The 23,563-nt window shown below is 34.2% G+C and overlaps 1 protein-coding gene and 1 pseudogene across 1 annotated transcript; one reads left to right on the plus strand and one right to left on the minus strand.

Annotated features, from left to right (window-relative positions):
- Nucleotides 1-7,383: 7,383 nt before the first annotated feature.
- Nucleotides 7,384-11,637, minus strand: LOC132619000 (RING-H2 finger protein ATL46-like; annotated as a pseudogene).
- Nucleotides 11,638-18,872: 7,235 nt separating this feature from the next.
- On the plus strand, nt 18,873-19,818 carry LOC132617765 (ethylene-responsive transcription factor 4-like). Its single transcript, XM_060332839.1, has one exon. It carries the CDS (start codon nt 18,968-18,970, stop codon nt 19,607-19,609), a length of 642 nt encoding a protein of 213 aa, XP_060188822.1. The 5' UTR covers nt 18,873-18,967; the 3' UTR covers nt 19,610-19,818.
- Nucleotides 19,819-23,563: the final 3,745 nt, after the last annotated feature.

Raw genomic sequence — 23,563 nt, forward strand, 5'->3', positions numbered from 1 at the left:
TTTCGGTATTTTTTTAAAAATCACCTAATGCAATACAAAAAACAAGGATTAAAAAGTTATGGAAGAAACAAACTGAAAACACTACATTATCGATGCTCGCAAATACAACGACATCTACTTACAACTTACAAGGAGCACACTACACGATAAATTTATATATTCGTTGCTTCTAAAAGAATATTAAAATTATTAAAAACTAGAACTATACAATGGATTGATGGATCCTGCAGCTAGCAAGGCGGCAAACCAACAATTGTATCAAGACATAATAATTGGTATTTAAAGATTATTTTTATCATAAGAAATTATTGAAAAGTAGAACTATATAAATCAATTGTCATATAGGTTCTAATGGTAGTGGAGAAAGAGTAATTGTACTAAAAAAATTAGTTAAAGAATTTGCAATACGAATTTATATGTAGTTACTTCCATTGCTAATTGTAATAAGAACTTTAAAAATTTAGAAAAAATATAAACAAAAAAAAGAGGAGGAGAAACCAAACCTTTACTTCTTTTGGAGCAGTTGATGATATTATCGTGTAGTAGTGTTCGAGACTTTATGTATCTTTTTTCAATAGGGTCAACGGGTTTAAGTTTTAGTTATAGCCCTCTCTATTTAAATTCATCCCAGGCAAAATATCTAAAGCTATGTATTTTAAATTATGATATATAAAATATATTTCTACATATGTATTTATTCGGTTCGGTTCGGTATTTTTTATACAATAAAAAACCCACCCTAATTATTCGGTACGGTTATTGATTTATTTTAAAACCTTCGGTTTTATTAAAAAGAACCTAAAAATCAGTTCGATATGGTACGGTTCAGTCAGTTTTTGAAAAATCATTGACACCTCTACCCACCACCCCTCCCCTACCCACGAACTTTCTATTTCATATATTTTTTTACCTTTATAAAAATTTACAAAAAAAAAAAAAAAAAAAAATTACCCGTCCCCCCACCTCACAAATTTCTATTTCAAATTTTATTTTACATTTATAAAAAAATAAACTCATTTGAATTTTTTCCTTACCCCACCGCACCTTCTACCGCTACCCCCACTACCCCTCTCCCCCCCCCCCCCCCCCTCCCCCGGCCCTTAATTTTATATTTCATGCATTTTTATTTTACTTTTATAAAAAAAATAAAAAAATCTTACCCCTCCCCTTTGGATGATGGTAGGGTGGGTGGTTGGGGTGTTGGTGGGGGAGTGGGTGGTAGGTGGGGTGATGAGGTGGAGTGGTGTTGTGTGGGTGGATGGTGTGGTAGTTGGGTGGGTATTTTCCACTAACCAATCGAACATGAGAAAATAAGTAAAAATTCACTTATTTTTCAAGAACACATTTTCTATGGAAAATATTTCCTCTTTAACAAACACACACCCATAAAAGTCACTCATTCTGAAACTCCAATAAACATGAACCTAACCCAGCCTAAAAAAAAAGGGGGGGGGGGGTAAAAGTCGGCCAAAGCATGAATCATAGTCATCTATTTCCCCAGGGCAATTACAGACAAGCCCTTCACCAGTAGAAATAGATGGTTTTTCCACCGATATTCATTGGGAAAACACATGGTGGGAAATAGGTTCACATTGAAACGTTGAAAATTTTTCTAATTCTTTTCAGCGTGAAAACATTAATATTTAGGTTTTTCCCACCGACATTTAATGAAAATAGCCACTGAACATTTTTCAGTGGGAAAAGAGAGATTTTTTAGTAGTGCTTATACTTTAGAGTAGTGTCACACAAGTCCTTTCACTGTTGTTTGTATTTTAATAACATTAAACTGACTTATAATAACTTATCAGTACCTTCCGTTAATTAAGTAGGCATTTGGCCATAAAAATCATATATTTTTCACCAAGCACTTTTCACTTTATTTGGCATTTTGGAGTTGAAGATGAAGGTGTGTTTGGTTATAGTTTTTGCAAAGAATATTTGGTTGTTTGGATGTATTGAAAGTGAAAACGAGTTTTTTGGTGTTTTTCAAATTCCAAATACAACTTGGAATTTTTATGGCCAAACGTTAATTTTCAAATAAAGTGAAAACATTTTCCGGAAAAAAGTGAAAAAATGTCATGGCCGAACGGGCCCTCAACTTTAACCATGAATATTGCTAATAAAGAAAACATCAAAGTCACTATTTAACATAGTACGTCTAGTCTGTGGAGCAGGGGCAGATGCAGAGCATATCGTATGAGTCTGTAGAACTAAACATTTTTTACCTAGAAAATTTTTACCCAAAATTTATGTGGTTAAAAATTAATAAATAGGTATATATAATAAAATGGGAGGAGACTCAGAGCACTTTCCAGTGATGATGGGGTTGTACCGAGATCAGCTCTTAGCCCTTTTTTGTTTGTCTTAGTAATGGATGGGCTGACGCAGCAAATCCAAGGTGAGGTGTCATGGTGTATGCTATTCGCGGATGACGTTGTTCTGATCAACGAGTCTCACAGGGAAGTTAATGCTAAGTTGGAGGTGTGGAGGCAGACCCTAGAGTCTAAAGGGTTCAGGTTGAGTAGGACCAAGACTGAATACTTGGAGTGCAAGTTCAGTAGCGTAAAGCATGAGGTTGAAATGCAAGTGAGGCTTGGTACTCAGGCCATTCAAAAGAAAGGAAGTTTCAAGTATCTTGGGTCTATTATTCAAGGAAATTGAGAGATTGACGAGGATGTTACTCATCGTATTGGTGCAGGGTGGATGAAATAGAGGCTTGCATCCGGAGTCTTGTATGATAAGAAGGTATCACCAAAACTTAAAGGCAAGTTCTACAGAGTGTTGGTTAGACCGAGTACGTTGTATGGAACAAAGTGTTGGTCAGTCAAGAACTCTCACGTTCAGAAGATGAAAATTGCGGAGATGCAAATGTTGCGATGGATGTGTGGGCCTACCAGGAGAGATAGGATAAGAATGAAGATATCTGGGATAAGATGGGAGTGACTTCTGTGGAGGATAAAATGCGGGAAGCGAGATTGAGATGGTACAGACATGTGCAGAGGATATGCGCAGATGCCCCAGTATGGAGGTGTGAAAAGCTGGCTAGGGATGGTTTTAGGAGAGGTAGAGGTAAGTCAAGGAAGTATTGAGGAGAGGTGATTAGACAGGACATGGCTCAAGTCCAACTTATCGAGGACATGACCTTAGATAGGAGGTTATGGAGGCCACGGATTGGGTAGAGGGTTAGTAAGTATTTGAGTGTTGTCTTACTTATCTGTGCATACTAGTAGTCGTAGTATTACTCTTGTAGGTCCTTATATTTCGATAGTATTTTGTCATGCCTTTCTACATTGCTTTGGATTGCTTGTTATTACCTCTAGCACTATCTGATTGTTTCTTTTACTACGGCTCCTATTATCTTTCTGCTATTTCGGCTTATTATCACTGTCTATTATTACTAATGCTTTTTATATCTCTCTTTGAGCCGGGGTTTTATCGGAAACAGCCCCACACCTCACATGATGACATTATACTAAGTATGTTGTTGTAGACTAAAATGTGAATCTCCGATAACATAAATAAACGGTGGATTCGCTAATAAATAAGGAATTGCCAGAATCAATGAACTTTAAATCCGGAATACATTTCTAATTAGACCACAGTTTAAATAACAAGAAGGTCCTTGGTGCTTGACTACCCAAACATAACAATTTGACAAGGCTCCCTTTGAGAAACAAGAGATACGTACAAGTACATAGGAAAGGAAATTAGAAGAGTTGAGAGAAAGAATTTGTTCTCTTCTTTCCTAATTAGAAACTTGTGAATTTGGCCACGCTTCACGCGATTATGAAAGATATCATTAAATTTTAAAATAATATTTTTTATAAATTAAATAGTACCAAAATAGATGAAAATTTCTTGTCATGCATGTGAAGAGTGTGTGTGTAAATTAATTCACAAAGGCAATATTTTCCTTGAAATTAGATGTTATAAGGTTTGAATCTTTCATTATCGTTTTAAAAAAAAATTATGAAAATTTGTTCTTTAAAATATGCGTGTGTGATAAATAAAATGAAAACTAAAGTAAACAAAACTACCAATTTAGTGTTGGTTATACTCACTTACATGTCTTCAAATTTAACAATTTCTTTTGGGGCCAAGTGAACAATCCACGTACAGCTAACTTTATAATTTGTTTGTTTCAACTTCAGATACTTTCAAAAAAATTATGTGACTTCAACTCAAATACTCATTCATAGATTTATATTATCTACCTTATGTTTAAGCCTAAAAAGACCTTTAACATTCATGAAAATGACAATGGCCATGAGAACGTTACTTTGAGAAAATAATTGTGAGGCTAATGTGCTAAGAGAGAATAGTCTCATTACTATTAATCATTACAAGTAGCATGTGGTACAATAATTTAGGTGCCTCATCAACAATTAGTTCTAGAGGTAACTGTTTTACCAAATGTGGAGTAGATCATGGATTTTTAATAGGTCAAGAAGAAAGTAAAAAAGGTTCAAACTTAGAAAGCAAAAGGATCAGATGCTATCATGTGGTTACCTTGACATGCAGGGGCGGATTTATCTGGAGCCCGGGGTTCATCCTCACCCACTCGTCAAAAAATTATACGGTGTATATAAGATTAAATTTTTGTTTCATGTGTGTATATTAAATGTTGAACTCCCTTAACACAAACCAAAAACTTAGCTCCTAACCAAAAACTTAGCTCTATAGTAAAGGGGAATCAGTGGAAAGATTATTTTGTGCATATAATTATTTGAATGGAAAATGAAAGCTAAAAGAGAGAAGAGAAAGAGGTACTGGATTCTCCACTTATGCAAAAGCTAAAAGAGAGAACAGAAAGAGGTACTGGATTCTCCACTTATGTTTTTTGTTAAAAGAAAAATGGACATAGAAATAAGACAATGACAAAAAAACTAACCTAAGTGTTTCCTCCTCCGTGTCTTCACAGCTCTCCAATTTCCATAACTGCAACTTCCCAATCACCCTGCCATGAAATAAAGTTAAGAAGAGGACAACTAAGAAAAATGCATACTTGTCAATAGTCATCATGGTAATTTTAATTTTTTAATTCCATGCTCCTTGAAAAGCTGCTCCTGACACATAACATTATCAGGGTGAAAATTACCGGAACAAATCATCTGACCCTGCAAAGATGTCAAAGACTTTGATAACATGTAATTCTAAGGTCAACAATAAAAGGGTTAAATCACACATATCCCAGATAAATGCATAATAGGCGTGTATAGTAAACTGTACTCCCGTTCCAATTTATGTAACACTTTTCATTTCCCGAGATTCAAACTATATGAACTTTGACCAACATTTTAAGATGTATTTTTTCACAAAATTGATATGAGAAAAGTTGCAAATTATAGTAATTTTCATTTAGTTTTCAAATATATAAATTTTAATCTTAAAATATTAAATTAATCTAATCCAATTTAGCTTCAATATTTAGTCAAATTGACTCTCGAAAAGTGAAAAGTGTCACATAAATTGAAACGGAGGAAGTAAATAGAAACAGAAAAGTATTTTAAAAGGCACATTATCCTTAATGCTTCAGCCTTAGCTCAAAATCTCTTTGATAAACTCATTTTTTATCGTTATTTCTGTTTTGTGCTTCAAGCACATGAGTCTTTTGTATTTAAAAAGACAACTGTTGTGGAATATGAATACCTTGAATACTAAAAAGTCTTCAAAACTAACGTCTTTAGTTTTCTTCTTTCGTTATTTGAGTAACTGCCATTCCGTAATTAATTAAGTAATTATTTACGCATTTTTAGACTTTTTAAATTAAGATAAACCAAAAAATAATGAGAAATAGGCAAAAAAAAAAAGGAGAAAAAAGGAGAAAAAAAGATAAATGTGATTCTAGGCCATAGAGAGCTACCACATCACTTTGTCTATGCCTAGCTTTATTATATATATATATATGGATTAATGTTGATTTAGGGTTGTAGCACTAGGTGGGTGCATAACATCATCCATTTCCAACACTAATTCTGATCTTATGTGCGTGTATATATAATACTAATGAGCCGCGGTAAATTGGAGCTTGCTTGATCCAACACTCAAGTCAATAATATCCAATTATTATCAAATAATTATAAGAAAAGAATTGTCAATAATGTAAAAAAGAAAAGGTTATGAGCATTTCTGGCGGTGGTGGTGTGATTGCATGGGTGCCAATAGTAGGTTCGGCCCAGTAACAAGGAAAAGGAAGAGAAAAGAGTGTGTGAGCAAAAAGATGGGCAATTCGCAGGATTGCCCTTCCTTTGGGATGGTCATTAGTTTTTTTGCCCCTCAAAATGTTGGTCTTTAATTTTTGCCCTTGGCATTGTAATCCTGAACTTCGCGTAGAAATCATGAGGATCTAGGTTCGAACCCCCGCTCAAACATAAATTAAAAAAAAAATCGCAAAGCAAGGCTTGGGTCGCGTGTATGCCGAACCCAGCATACACTTGTTATACCCCATTTTAACCGGAGTTAAAGTAGAGTACAACATATTGGAGATTCCTATATTGTTTTGTTTTTAGGAGTCGCCACCTAATTAATTTAACGGTGAATTAGGACACCTAATTTATTAACTAAGGTAAAGCTTAACTGAACCTCCGTTAATAGTCTGCTTAATCAATGTGATTCTAGGTAAGGGTTCTATATTATCCTAAAGGGAAGGGGTTAGGCATCCTTTAGAATCCGTTAACTTACGGTTATCCGGCCAAACTTAGGTTAATTAATTAGGGCTCAATATAATGTTTAAATTTTTAAAAAATGACTTACAAATATTGCTTAGATTTTAAAGGAAAAGTAATGATAGTTAAGATTTATGAAAAAAAAAAAATCACAAGAGAGGACTTTAAACGCTATTTTAAAATAAGACTTATAAATGCTGCTTGGATTTTTAAATGGAAGCAACAATAATACTATTTAAAATAATACTTGTAGAAAATATAATAGCTTGCGTAAAAGAGGATTTTAAATGCTATTTAAAATAAAGCTTAAATATTACTAAGACTTTATATGAAAAATATAATAAATGCTATTCAAGATAAGACTTGCATAAAATTATGATATTTTGCCCATGAATAATAGCTTTTGAGAAAAGATTTAGCAATTTTGAACCTTGAATAAGTTATGTTACATGAATGTAGCAATATAGAAAAATCTAGACTTATAAATAGAATTCCAAATATGTTATATTAATTATGCTTAGCTAAAAATATGCATGTTGTTTCAACTTGAATGAGTTATTTATAAAATATACTTGAATTTATACTTGCATATTAGTGACGTTTTGAAAGTTTTAAGATAGTAAGTATGAAATAGGATTCCCTTAACTCAAAATATATGGTCAGGCGATTTTGTAAATCAATTATTCCGCATAAAATAAATATTAGACATTATAAATAGTTTTAACATGAAAAGAAGGGAATAAAACTTATGGAATTAATTGTTAGTTTCCTTGGATTAACCACCCATTACTAAACTAAACCCACTAATTTTGCTAAGGTTCATCTAAGTTTATCTAAATCAGGAAGAACACAGTAAAATGTTAGTCACATAATACAGATCAAATGAAAATGAAATAAGAAAGAGTAAATCAAATGGGCCCAGCCCGTTTTGGGACTGTTGGGCCTATTCGTTGTTGGGCTTCGGCCCAGCAGCTCTTTTTGTATTGCTATGGATCTGGGCTGCTGTTGGGCCTCGGCCCAGCAAAGATTTATGCACTGCTGCGGGTCCGGTTGCCATTGGGCTTCGACCCAGTAACACCCTTATACATTGCTGTTGTCATGCCTATTGGGCTTTGGCCCAAAATTTATGTTTCCATTTTTTGCTGTAGACAGAGGGCTGGACAGAGAGAGGGGTCATGTTGGGCTTTGAGCCCAACGCCAAATGCGGAAGAAGAACGAGTCTCTCGGACTCGTATGCGATGGTCATGCACAAAACGAAAGAAAAGGATTAGTACCTAATCAATGAGTAAAGGTTAAACATGTAGAATATAAATTCAAAATAGATCAGTAGACTCTGTATATTTTAAGTATACATCATGTATACACACTCAATTAGGCATATCTGTTCACGCAGTAACATATAGGACTCACGCAATAACATACAGGACTCAGCATAGATATAACCCAGACAAGGCATACTTGTAATTTTTCGACACACACAAAACCAAGTAAAAAAAAATGTTGCGGTATATAACATAACAGGACTTAATCTGACTGTATTTATAACATTCAAACATGCACTGGACTCAACCGAGGTGTACTTGCAACATTCGGAATTTATGCGAATCTTAACCGGACATATTGGCATATTTATACAGGTACCGAATCAGATAAAGCACACTGGCAGCATACAAAAACAGGTACTGATCTGAGGCAGGCCACAGTTGTTCACATATGGGTAAACACATAATTAGCAGAGACCCTTCTGAATTTCACAGAAAAGTAAATAAGTGGAAAGAAAATAAAGCAAGCAATATTCCAATTAAAGCAAATTAAACTGGTTTTTAATTACTGATTATTTGGAAAAGGAAGAATTGTTTAAAACTTTAATATGGACAAAATCACAATCAACTATTATCTCAAAACCAATTGTTTTTAGAAAAAGATAGGCTAGACCTTAAAGCTGGTAATTAACAATGGAAAACTAAAACAGGCCCGGCATGAATCCCACCATTATAAACTGAAGCAAGCTAAGAATGGCATGCATCTAAGCAAAACTAACAAACAAAGTCTCTTTTCCCAATTTCAAGAAACACCATTGTTTATGTTCTTGAATTCGCCAAGTCTTACTGAAAACACCCTTCTTGAACTGATAATACTATCTAAATCCTCATTTGGTTTTGGCCTAACATGTTCGGAAACCCCACTACATTCATCATCACTATCAAAGCAAAAGATTGGATTTTCAGTACAAAAATCAGGTGTAAAAAGGATATCTCTACAAAGCGGACAAGTTGAATTTGACAACAGCCGTGTATCTATACAACTTATATGAAAGCATGACTACATAAAGGGAGCAACCTTAATTTATCTTCTTCTGAAAACTCACATAAACAAACAGCACAATCTAATGGCTCTTTCAAACCAACTAAATCTTTGTAGAGAAATACTGGAAGAGAATCAATTAAGGTTTGATCTAAACCTGAATCATGAAGATTAAAAAGTTGTTGCAATTGCCTTTCAGAGTCTCTATTAGTTTGAGAGATTGATGAAGTGGACCTATTTTCCATCAAATACCTAACTAATAAATGCAAGACACCAGAAATAAAGAATATGATAGCTAATATTACTATGATAACAAGAACAGCTAGACTAATTTTATTTCCAGATGATGGTGGTGATGAGGATGCTTTATGGGATAGATGAATATGGTGGTTCATTTATTTTTAGTATGACTGAAATGAGTAACAATTTAAAAAGGGAGAAAAGGGGCTATGTAGGTATGGGTGACCAGCTCAACATAATTTTTCACAAGCATTTACCCAAATAGAAAATAAACAAGTTGGTGACTATTTTAGTATTCCGCATGCAGCTTGTTTCAAAAGAAAAGAGATTCACCCTTTAAATATAATGATTGAAAAGGGTACATTTTTAGATGAGAAGCATTCTAACTAAACAAAATCCCAGCCAACTACAGTTTTGAAACAACCAAACAGCAGCTAATACTTAATGTTGACACAAGGAAAGATTATCCAATTCAAATTGTTATTACGAAGAGGAAAACTGTTGACAGGTTCAAATAAAGAGGTTTCAAAACTGGACATTATCTAACACATAAAGGATCCCATCAACACCCTCTTATGTTTTAAAAGTAGCTTTGGGAATAATTATCTCCACTGAACTTAGCAAAAGGATTCAACAGGTATAAGGTCACGCATTTTAGAGTTAAAGTCTATATGTGGATCTAAACACATAAACATGCTTATTGATCAACAAAAAGAGTAGGGAAGGGACAAGCCCACACGAACAGATTCAAAATGTGCAGAAAGAGGGAAGAAAACTCATGGGCATCTCATATATTCCGAACCAAAACATATATACCAAAGTTTTAATTTTGGACAGAACATCTGGAGGAAAATATGCATTTGGCATGTTCATGTGACACTTTAAGGATAACGACTATATGCAAGAACGAAGAATAGATTCAGATTTAGTAGAAGGTAACAGTTTCAGGTTTAACATGGTGTTGCTCATTCAAACAAGTTGTGATTAGGAAAACAATAAGGTCTAGATAACTTAATCATATTTTCAAGCATGTATGTATGGCACAGTATCTTAACCTTAAAACATATCACACCATTCTCAAATTGAACAAACGAGTTAGACCACCTTGAGTGTAATTTTGTACTAATTACAATACTAGGCAGAACAGACTCAATGACTAAAACATGGTTTCATGCCAACTACAACACTAGACGAATAAACTAACTGACTAAACACAGTTCCCTACCAACTGCAACACAAAGCAAAACAAACTAAACAACTAAACACAGTTCAACTACAATACTAAGCAAACACAAACTAAATAACTAAACACATAACAAATTACTCATGATTGCGTAGAAACTAAAACCAACAATAAATAAGAGGATGGACCAGATCTGGTCAACTTTAGCGAACTTAAGGGATGATATGTATGCGGATACCTATTTGGATGACAATAGACTCATTTGAAATATAAAGGACAATTTGGATTAAGAACACATTAAACCATAATAAACATCAACTTCTAAACTTCATCAGACCAAACTGATACTTGATCTTGCTAGACATGCTTTCAAATGCGTACAACAGTTAACAGAGTACATTATACACGTATAAATAACTGCCAACACATTAAGAACATAAACCAGCCTGAAACAGAGAAGGTAATGACCACACACAGTCTTAAAAATGCTAACCACATGCTTGTATTATTCAAACGACATAACGAGGACCAAATTATCCACTAAAGAGTAAAACATACTAAACTTAAACTAAACAAAAACTAAACCAAATTAATCTAAGCAGAACGGGAATTACATCTATCAGCATTATCACACTGCCTAACTAACAAGCATGTAAAGCATTATAAAACACATAACACCAAGCAGAAAGTGCTCAATTCATGGATAAATAAATAAAAGGGGTGTTGACTGACCTTCTTCGGGTGCAGCGAAGTGAGGCGAAGGTTTCTCCGATTCACGCTCGAACACTTCAAATCTCCGAGTTTGCGGAGACTCGGATGTGAAACAATAACAAGGCCAAAAAAGCGAAAAAAAATGACTCGACACTTTGAATATTAAGAAAACAGTGGGTTAATATTTTAGGGGGAAAACAAAGGCGGTTGGAAAACTCAATGTTTTCAGGGGATTCCCACCACCGAAAAAATTGTTATTTTCCGGCGACTTCGAGGGTTCAAGATTGGTTTTGTAAGGGGATTATTTTGCGATTCCAGGGCTTTCCAAAACTTGTCCTCAAACGATTCAACCCGCCCCTATTTATAGGGTTTTGCTTTGTGTTGAAGAAAAAGCGAAGGAGGAGCGGGAGAGAGAGAAGAGCGGGGGACAAAGGGAAGTGGGGGACAGCGGGGAACAGGGAGAGAACGGCGGTGGTGGGGATGGGATGATGATGAGAGAGGGAGAAGGGAGAGGAAGAAGAGGAGAATGGAGCGGCGGGCGAAAGGGGAAAAGAGAAATGAAGGGAAACCCTATTTTGAACGAAGATGGGTCGGACCCGGTCCTTTGTGGACTGGGTCAAATTTTGGACCGGGTATTAAAAGAATGGGCTAGTGAATTAGAACATGGACTGGCCTAAAAATTGGAATCAAAATATGGGTTGGTCAAAAAATATTTATGAGTTGATTGGACTCTAATTTGGGTTCCGATAAATCAAAATATGGACTGAGCGCAAGAAATAGTTTGGCTTCTAAATTTGAATAAAAGACCCATTTTAATTAACAATATATTGAGTGCGACAAAATATTACCAAAAATACAAAATATGTAATTATTAGGGCTCAGGTAATAAAATTATATGATATTGTAATAGTCGTGCAATAATATTTTAAACAACGAATAACGCCATCCTTTAATTGTGCAAAAATAAAGGCGATGCGTATGCAACAGTTGGTAAAAATGTTGAAACGTAAAATAATAATACTAATAATAAATAAAAGTAACAAATAGCGGTAATAATAATGCTAATAATAATAGTACTAATAATAATAATGATGATAATGGTAATAATAAGAATAATAATATTTAATAATAATTAATAATAATAATAATAATAATATATTAATAATAATAATAATGATAATAATTAATAATAATGGTAATAACGGTAGTAGTGACGTCAGCAAAGATAAAGACAGGATAATGAAATGCTGGTATTAATAAAAGCTAATAATTATAGTAAAAAAAAAATATGCAGATAATTATTATTTTTTGGCAGTCGTCAAAATATTGGGAGCGAAAAAAATGGGTATTTCGAGGGGACAGGCGGGACAAAATTGGGTGTCAACAACACTTCTTAAGGAAAAACTAAAGTTATGTCGGACCCGACATAACTATAAGTTCCGCCTTATAAGGCAAAGTTTATGCCTTAATGAAAAGTTCCGCCTTAGGAGCATACTTTTAGTTATACCTTAACTAAAAGTCTGCCCCAAAAAGCATAACTAAAAGTATGTCCCATAAGGCGAAACCTTTCCTTAAGGCATAACTAAAAGTTTGCCTTATAAGGCAAAGTCTATATCTTAAGGAAAAATTATGCCTTATGAGGCATATTTTTGGTTTTGTTTTCTGCGAGTTTCTGCGAGTATCTGTTGGTTATAATGGCTTATTTACTTTTATTGTTTTCATTTTCATAGTTATTTATAGCAGTTAATTCCCCTTTTACCATGACTTGCTTTGTTATTCCTTGCTTTCATATTGTTTCCGGTATGCTTGATCATATCTAACCTTTTGTCTTGTCTTGCTTTTTTTTTTTTTTCTCTTTCTCCTCCCTTGAGCCGAGGGTCTTTCGGAAACAGCCGCCCTACCTTTCAAGGTGGGGGTTAAGTCTGCGTACACTCTACCCTCCCCAGACCCCACATAGTGGGATTATACTGGGCTTGTTGTTGTTGTTGAGACATATTTTTGGTTATGCCTTAACTATAAATCTGCCGCATAAGGCATAACTAAGTTATGTCTTAAGGAAAAGTTATGTCTTATGGGCAGACTTTTAGTTAAGGCTTAACTAAAAGTCTGTCCATAAGGCATAAGTATGCCGAGTCCGGCATACACGCGATCCAAACCTTGCCTTACGATTTTTTTTTAATTTATGCCTGAGCGGGGATTCGAACCCAGAACCTCAGATATAAGACCATTTTTCAAGCGAAGGACAAAACTTAAAGACCACAAATATGAGGCGCAACATTTAAAGACCACCCCAAAAGAAGGACAATCTGCGCAATTTTTGCAAAAGGATAGGCCTAGTGAAAGAATGGACCAATCCTAATGTGCATTAGATCCAACACAGCATGGCCCAACTAAATATCTCAGTTATGAAAGGGAAAATGTGCAAGTTTTCTTTCCCTTGTTTGGTGTTGAGGAGTGTCTTTAAACAACTTTTTTTAGTTCAATCTCACTGCCAATTTATATCCTAAGCAAATAAGGAAATTGATTTAAGATTATTTTTATATTAGTATGTATAACTATCTTACATATTGGAACGAATTGCTCATGTGGTTATATTCTGAAGTAATTTGGTGAGGCGCACAACCCATTTAAAATGAAGTCACTTGTTAAATTTTTCTGTATTTTTGTCCCGTTAGGGGTTACTTTTCCTTTTCCCCTTGTGTTTCTTTTTGGGATGTCGAATCTTTTTTCTGTAAGGGGGCAAGGCATATTTCTTTTGCGTTACTGTGTTGCCTACAAGAAGTATCACACTATAGTGTGCAAAAGGTATTTTGTTAACTTTTTTTTATGGGTTTTTTTGGTACCCAAATTCACTTTTTGGGTCATTTAATTTGCGCAAATCATGCAAAGATGCCAAAGACTTTTGATAACATGAAATTCTAAGGTCATCAATAAAAGGGTTAAATCAAACATATCCCAGATAAATGCATAATACGCGTGTATAGTAAACAATACTGCCCTCTGTCCCAATTTATGTAACACTTTTCGTTTCTAGAAATTCAAATTGTACGAACTTTGACCAACATTTTAAGATGTAATTTTTCACCAAATTGATATGAGAAAAGTTGCAAATTATAGTAATTTTTATGTAGTTTTCAAATATATAAATTTTAATCTTAAAATATTAAATTAATCTAATCCAATTTAGCTTTAAAGTTTAGTTAAATTGGCTCTCGGAAAGCAAAAAGTGTCACATAAATTAGGACGGGTGAGTAAATAGAAACAAAAAAGTATTTTAAAAGGAAGATTATCCTTAATGCTTCGGCCATAGCTCAAAATCTCTTTGATAAACTCATTTTTTATCGTTATTTCTGTTTTGTGCTTTAGCACATGAGTCTTTTGTATTTAAAAAGACAAGAGTTATGGAAAACTGAAAAGTCTTAAAAACTAATGTCTTTAGTTTTCTTCTTTCATTATTTGAGTAACTGCCATTCCCTAATTAATTGAGTAATTATTTAGGCATTTTTAGACTTTTTAAATTAAGATAAACCAAAAATTAATGAGAAACAAGCAAAAAGAAGGAGAAAAAAGATAAATGTGATTCTAGGCCATAGAGAGGTACCATCACTTTATCGATGCTTAGCTTTATTATATATACAGATTAGTGTTGATTTTGTGTTGTAGCACTAGCTAGGTGCATAACATCATCCATTTCTAACACTAATTCTGATCTTAAGTACGTGTGTATGAGCCGCGGTAAATTGGAGCTTGCTTGCTCCAATACTCAAGTCAATACTATCCAATTATTATGAAATAATTATCAGAGAAAGAATTGTCAATAATGTAAAGAAGAAAAGGTTATGAGCATTTCCGGCGTTGGTGTTGTGATTGCATGGGTGCCAATAGTACCAGTAACAAGGAAAAGGAATAGAAAAGAGTGTATGAGCAAAAAGATAGGCCTAGTAAAAGAATGGGCCAAGCCTAATGTGCATTAGATCCAACACAGCATGGCCCAACTAAATATCTCAGTTATGAAAGGGAAAATGTGCAAGTTTTCTTTCCCTTGTTTGGTGTTGAGGAATGTCTTTAAACAACTTTTTTTAGTTCAACTCACTGCCAATTTATATCCTAAGCAAATAAGGAAATTGATTTAAGATTATTGTTATATTAGTATGTATAACTATCTTACATATTGGAACGAATTGCTCATGTGGTTATATTCTGAAGTAATTTGGTGAGGCTCACAACCCATTTAAAATGCAGTCACTTGTTAAATTTTTCTGTATTTTTGTCCCGTTAGGCGTTACTTTTCCTTTTCCCCTTGTGTTTCTTTTTGGGATGTCGAATATTTTTCCTCTAAGGTGGCAAGGCATGTTTCTTTTGCGTTACTGTGTTGCCTACAAGAAGTATCACACTAATAGAGAAAGAATCATATCTATTTATTAGTAGTAGAAATTTAACATCAAGTGCATTTAGGCATATATAGTTTGAACTTCATGGAAAAATGATGAAAGTTCAGTCATATATTGCCAGAACAAAAGTAACTAAAATTCATGACATGAACCTCTAATGGCTGAAGTTCAGTCATACTTGGCTTGAACTTCATGCAAAAATGGTTGAAGTTTAATCATATATGGCCTAAACTTCATGCAAAAATGTTTGCAGTAGCTTGCTTTTAAATTGTCCGAATTTATGTTTTGGCAAGCCAAACTTCAAATTTATATGTCTGAACTTCTCATTCGCGCGTCTGAATTTGATAAGAAGACTAAATTTATAGAATTTTGAACGGCTATAACTTAAATGGGGTTTAAGAATGTCTGCGCACTTCACCCTTATATTATTCTGGATCAATCAAAGACCAAATGAGTTAAAGAGTCCAATACAAATAGTCAAATATCCAACAAGCTGTGGTTTACAGAACAGCCCGTTAAATTAGTATAATTGGTTTGGTAGACTCCAACTTTTTTCTACAAATAATTTGTCTAGTCTACGCAAAAAACTGAATGAGAAATTACATGAACAGATGAAACACTTGAGCATAGGAAATTTTAATTTTAGCTAACTTCAAAGACAACAGTAACAATTATATTTCCGGAATAAGTTTGAGTCAAACGATATGAATTCTCCCTATTTCATTGAAATTTCAATTCATGTCATCATCACATCAAATAAAATAAAAGGTAAAAAAAATTATATGCAATCATATATATCTTCAACCAATAAAATAACAATCTCTCCGTTTGCATTTACTTGTCTACTATTTCAAAAATAAATTTTCACTTACTTGTTCACTTTTGCATATTAAGAGAAAAATAATTTATTTTTATTTTTTATTTTACCCTTATTATTAATTACTCATTCCAAATCATTTTTCAAATCCAATACAATTATACACTAATTAATATGGATATTATAGTCAAATATACACTTCATTTATTATTTCTTAAGGGATATGCAAAATCTATAGTGAATAAGTAAAAGTGAACGGAGAGAGTAATTTAATTTCAGTATTAGTCCTGAATATCTCACATTATCTCGTCAAATTTGATGTTATGTTATTGACCTTCCAAATAAAATAAATTCATATCAATAATTATAATCCCGAAATAATTTATTTCGCTCACCAAACGAGCCAAAATCTAACTCTGCCGCGATCACACGGGGCTTTTACTTTTTATTTACTTTAACATTTATAGTAGGTAGAAAATGTGTAGTGAAGTGCAGGTTGCCACGAAACATAATCAGTCACAATGCTGCAAGTATATTGCTTACTCAACAGCTGTTTGCTTCAATTAAATTTTTTTGTAAAAAAACAAGAGTTTACTTGGTCAAGGCACATAGGGACAAGAGGAGCCTTGTTAAAAAAAAAAGACGCGTAGAGCGCGGAAAAGGACGCGTGTCTGCTTAACATACCCTCACTAATCTGTCGGTCTGAAAAGTGAATAGATTGATCTTTAGGAGCCAACGACTGGCTAATTACATTAATTCACATAGCAAATTATACTCCTTACATCGATACGATTTGACTTCACACATTTCTTAAAAGATTAATAAATCAGACGATAAGTTTATTATATCATTCCTAATTAATATAAATCATTTTAATATTAAAAATAAATAAAAATAATTAAAGCATTAAAAATATTAGTAATAACAACATATTTCGCATAATCTCATCAGGTGGGGTCTGAAAAGGGTGAAGGTACGTAGACCTTATCTCTACCTGATAAATAAAAAGATTATTTCTCATAGACTCCCGATTCAAAAGAAAAATAAAAGTGGACTTTATTGTTAGTATTGTGGATAAATTAAAATGGCCGGATAGAGTAAATTACTCACTATAAAAATTATGGTAAATTGCTAAGTACTCCTTTATCATTTTTAAAAAATCTCAAATTCGACCTTGGTATGAAACCGTTCTTTATAAGAAACGCTTCACCATTAAAATGAGACATTTCAACTCAACTCTGGATTAATATGCCCTAAAAACTAATATCTAACACTGGACGGAAAGAAAAAAAAGGAAAAAAAAAACTTAAACTACTCCGATTAGTAATTATTCCCTCTGTTTCGATTTATGTGAACCCATCTGACTGGGCATGCCATTTAAGAAAAAAAAAAGACTTTGAAAACTTGTGGTTCAAAATAAGTCTTGAATATTTGTGTTGCTGTAAATCATTTCATAAAGTGAATTTATTTTTAAATTAGAAAAAAGATCATTTATTTTGACATAAATTAAAAAAATAGATTTATATAAATTCAAACAAAAGGATTATATAGTTTAGTAATATTAGTACCCCTACTACTTAGAACTACGACATGTCGACATGTAGTACTCTACGCGTCATAACATGTGTTATGATAACAATATAGAGCCCGTTTGGATTGACTTATAAGTTGTTTATAAGCTGTTTTCAGTTTTTTTGAGTGTTTGGCTGGTCAGTTTAAAGTCATTTTGTATTTAAAATAAGCTCAAAAAAATAATTGATCCCATTTAACTTAACTTATTTAAAATAGCTTATAAGTAAAAAAATAAATAAGTTAGATTACTCCGACTTATTTTTTTGTCACAGCTCATAGGCAAAAGCCCATCCAAACAGGCTCATAGTTGGCGGCTATTGGTAAGTGAAATGTGGCGCTGCCGTATATGTATTTTTCTAAGTAATATTAGACGGCTCTCTTTTTGAATTGGTCGTCATCTATTATTCCCTACTACAATACAAAATTCCTTTTACTCCTTGCTCTTTATCGTTTGCCACCCACGCTCCAATAATTCTCCCTTATTTCATTTTCTGAAAGTTTCCAATTTTTTTCTTTTCCAGAAAACATAGTAATGTTGGATCGAAATTATACTTTACACTACTAAATTGTTAATAGATTATTTTTATGCTAAGTTACTAAAATTTGGTATTATGATTACAACCAATTTTGGCAAAGGTAAAATCTAAATGAATCTTATGGTACAAAATTACGCAAGTTGTAGTACAAAGCAGTAGCTAACACGTGTCCACAACATGCGTGGAGTAGAGAATAAACAAGGATTACATCACTCCTAACAAAACGGCCGTTTAAAATCTGTAAATCCAAAGCCGGCAGGCCCGGCAATCAACACCTCTAAACCGCTTTTGTCTACCGCGTGCCACGTAACATAACCATTTCTCAGTTGTTATTATTACTCTCTCTATAACTTGGGCGGCGCCTTCTCACCTCCAGTCAAACCCCTTGTTGACCGTGCCCCTGCCCCTGCCCCTGCCCCACACCCCCGCTTTACTCTCCCTTCCTCCCTCCATTATTATATAAACAACTCCTAATGGTTCAATGTTAAAAACAAACCATCCTTTGTCTTCCACATAGAATTTTAAACAGTATTGCAAAAAAAAAATATATGGCTGTCAAGGATAAGACTAGTAATAATGTGAAGGCGAATGGAGTTAAGGAGGTTCACTTTAGAGGTGTAAGAAAGAGGCCATGGGGTCGATACGCAGCTGAGATCCGTGACCCGGGTAAGAAGAGTCGGGTCTGGTTGGGTACTTTCGACACTGCTGAGGAAGCTGCGAAGGCTTATGATGCGGCGGCCAGAGAGTTCCGTGGGCCTAAAGCCAAGACGAACTTTCCTTTGCCGTCTGAGAATCAGAGCCCGAGCCACAGCAGCACCGTGGAGAGCTCTAGCGGGGAGACTGGTGAGGCGCGTGGTGTTCACGCTCCGCCGGAGCTGGATCTCGCGCGTCGTCTTGGTGAAGGCGGCGTCTGTGCTGGTGGAAACGGGTACCCGATTTTCCACCAGCAGCCAACGGTGGCCGTTCTACCAAACGGCCAGCCGGTTTTGCTTTTTGATTCTATGTGGCGGCCAGGTGCTGTTAACAGAGGTCAGTTGGCTTACCAGGTAGCGCCTGTAGCGATGGAGTTTAACGGTGCTGGAGCTGTTCCTAGTGTGTCGGACTCGTCTTCTGTTGTGGAAGAGAACAGTGTTGTTGGGAAAAGAGGACTTGATCTTGACCTTAACCTTGCGCCACCCATGGAAGTTTAGTTTAATTTGATGACGACGATAATTAATCAGATGTAATTTTGTGAGAGAGTGAGAGTACTAATGGCTGATTTTTGTATATACGCTAAAAGGATCTGTTTGCTTTTTGCAGCTGAGGGGTTGTTATGATGTTCTCTATGCTGTTTCTACCATTTGTAACTCAAAATCCTTTTTTAGACCTTATGATTAATGAGAAATTCGTGTTTTCTCAATTTTTATCTAGTGTTTATCTTCACTCTATTTCTCAGCTACTAATGTGCAAGCATGTTTTTTTTTGTCTTTGTTCTGTTTCTTCCAGATCCGGCGACCTATTATTAATATATTTCATCATTCCAGTTCTTTAAGATCTTTTAATTATTATTAAATGAAGGCAAGTAATGATGGATAAGATTCATTAAAACTGCACAAGCTTCAAATTTAGAGGTGGGTGGTGAAGTTTCCCCACTAGATCTTAAAAATGGCAATTTTTCAATTGAGAAAAATACTTTTAAGTTGCCGGCCAAATCCGAAACCAATTTAAAAAGACATCAAAAAATTGTAAAAACTACGTAATATTTTGTGAGATAGAAAAACTGGAAAAAGCATTTCAACTTCCATCCAGATTCATATTTTTGGTTGCAATGTCAAAGTAGGTGGTGTTTTGGCCATCTATGAGACTAATGAAGAATTTGATAAATAGAAAAATACAGTTTGTTAGTAGAGTTTGGTACAATATGTTAATGTCCAAGAGTAGATCGATATGAAAGCGCCATTGTAGCAGGTGTCAATCCTGAGATGTGAAGTTGCTCCACGAATCTGACGGCAAGAAAGAGAGGTGAACAGATAGCGAATTTTATAGAATTAAGTTAAACTCACATTTATAAACTATGTTTTTTAATGCTACGTTATACTAAACCTGTCAACCGGTCCGATTTTACCGGTTTAAATCGGTAATCGGATCGATAAAATCAAAACCGGTTCAACCGATTCCGATTAATCGTATATTTTGTATCGATCCGGTTTCAATACTTTTTGAAACTGAAACCGGTAAACTGGTGGAATTTAAAAAAAAAAAGTTTGTAGCCGTTGCGGATTGGACTCAAATTGGACCGCTGGGCAGCGGTTCATTTGCAAAAATGACCGTTGCCAAACGGTCCCCAACTCTTTTTTCCCCCCAAATTCTCCAAACTTTTTTTTTAACACTTTAACCATCCCCTACCTCTATATAAACCCCTCTCCATTTCCATTTTAATCCACACTAATTCATTTTCTCTTTCTCTCAAATTTTAATCAATCAATTATAATTATTTTGCAATAATTAGCCACTTTAAATTTCTCTCAAATAAATATTATAAAGTCTTATTATAGTTTCAATTATTAATTTTGCAATTATAATATTGTTGGTGATTTTGCAACAATCCGAAGTAGCTTTGGTGGATTTGCAATTATAACCGCCTTCACTTTGTTGGAAATTAGTCCGACAATTTGGTACCTTCGTTCCAACTCTATCTTTATTTTTCGCAATTTAATTCTAGCAATTTAATTTGTTAAAATTCATTTTCTTGTGATTTATTTGAGTGTGATTTAAATTAATTCTATTTAATAATGGCAAAGAGATTTAGACGTGGTGCCGGTAGTAGTGGTATTGTTAGGCGTGGGCTTAATGAGGAAACATTTGTGGAAGAAACACCTAATTTAGGTATTGATATTGGTGGAAATAATCCACTTTTAGGTCATGAGGCAATGCAACAACATTTTACCGACACTTTTAATGAAATTGATGATGATGATGATGAAACACAACCCCCCGAAAATTCCATAGGAGATACATGTCCTGCACAATCACATACACAAGACAAACCGTCTAGAACTCGTAAGCCAACCGCTAAAATTTGAAAATTTATGACTAAGGATAGGGAAAACCAAATAGTTACATGTACCCTATGTGGACAAGTATTTGCTTTTAGGCAAGGAACTAGTAAGGATGGTGGAACGGGTACACTAAATGGTCATATGAGAAAGAAATATATGGATGTTTGGGGAGAGCAAACGGGTTCAAATGTGGGGGTATTCAAGTGACGATAGACCCACGAACCGGTAGAAATTTTAAGTATGACAAGAAAAAAAAGTGTGTAGAAATAGCTAAAATGGTAGCTTATGATTGTTTATCATTTTCCTTTCCTTCGGGTTTGAGATTTGTTACTTACATTCAACGTTGTTATAATCTGTTATTTTTGGGTATTCCTAGAAGTACTTGTAGAGCGGATGTTATAGATTTGTATAAAAAATATAGATTTTATTTACGCCATGTATTTAATTCTTTAAATTGTGATGTTTCTCTTACCGCTGATTTGGGTCTTAGTCTTAATAAGTTAGATTTTTTTGCTATTACATGTCATTGGGTTGATGACAATTGAGTTATGCAAAAAAGAATTATAGCTTTCTTATATGATGAAGGAAAAGGTCGTCACGATGGAATTTTTTTTGCAGATTCAATGTCTACTATTATGAGATTTTTTAACATTTATAGAAAAACACTTTGTATTGCTTTAGATAATGCTTTTAATAATACAAAAGCGATTGGTCTTTTAAAAAGAGAACTAAACCCTCCGTTAAGAAATATTTTTCATGTAAGATGTAGTTGTCACATTTTAAACTTAATTGTTAGAGATGATCTTATGCGTTTTGACGATTCTATTTAAAAAGTTAGAGACGTGGTTGCGTTTCTTTTTTGTAATGCTAATAGGGGAAGAATTAGAGATTAGAATGCTTGTGTGGAAAATAACCTTAGACCTAGGAAAATTCAAATAGAAATTGAGACTAGGTGGAACTACACTTACATTATGTTACAACAAGCATATGAGTATAGGATTCCCATACAACAAGTTCACAACAAATATAATATTAATAGTGATGATTGGTTAAATTTTACGGATTGGGAAGATGTTAAGGAATGTGTTGAACTCTTAGAAAATTTTTATAACGCAACTCTTGCTTTTTCTAGACAATTCTATCCCACGATAACCGAAATTTTAGCCTACTTTGCAGAAATAGCTAGAGTTTTACAAGAATATAAATATAAACCCGGTTATCAAGCCGCTATTTTTTATATGACAACAAAATTTAAGAAGTATTTTTTTTTCATCCCAACTTTATTTATATTGAGTTCTCTTTTAAATCCCTGTTTAAAAGTGTCTTATACTAAAGCATTGGTTGGTCAAATTTATACATTTTTAGAAATTGAAGAGGGAGTTCAATCATTTTTAGCTGAATCCGAAACCGCTATTGATGATGAGTTTAGAAAAGTTTTTACTCATTATTCTAGTTTGGAAGAACATGCTACATCCGTTGCTCCACGCCCTACTACTTCTCAAAGTAGCAAAAAGGGCTTGTCGGGTTTAAAAGTTTACATTCACATCCAACTCCTTCTTGTAATGCAAACTTTGATGAATCCCTTTTGTTTGATGCGGCCAAATGTGGATATCAAGGAACTAGATGAGCTGGACGTCTTAGCATGGTGAAAGAAATACAAGGCAAGTCATCTGATACTCTCAAGAATGGCTCGAGATATCCTTACGGTTCAAGTATCAACCGTGGCTTCGGAGAGTGCATTTAGCCAGGGAAGACAACAAATTGGAGATCATAGACACTCATTATCCAGCTTTAGCTTGCAAGTACTAGTGTGCATTCGCGATTGGATTAGATCGGAGAGACGCAACCAAAACTTAGAATTGGAGGAAGGCAAAGAGGAAGAGATTGAAGATTTGTTAGCAAGTGGACCGGACCAAATGGAAGACTTTGAAGATATCTCCATGGCCGAATATGATATGAGGGAAATTAACCAAATGATTGAGAATTGGTGATTTTATTATTCTACTATTTCTTTGCAACTCATGTATTATTTACAAGTTAAAGAAAACTACAACTTGCAAATAAATGTTATCCAAGAATGAATAAAATATATGGCTCATTGAGCTT

The sequence above is a fragment of the Lycium barbarum genome, chromosome 11 (genome assembly GCF_019175385.1).
Source record: "Lycium barbarum isolate Lr01 chromosome 11, ASM1917538v2, whole genome shotgun sequence".
Taxonomy (NCBI): Eukaryota; Viridiplantae; Streptophyta; class Magnoliopsida; order Solanales; family Solanaceae; genus Lycium; species Lycium barbarum.

Bases quoted from the DNA above. Each gene is read 5' to 3' on its own strand.
- LOC132617765 (XM_060332839.1), top strand. From the start codon at position 18,968: ATGGCTGTCAAGGATAAGACTAGTAATAATGTGAAGGCGAATGGAGTT.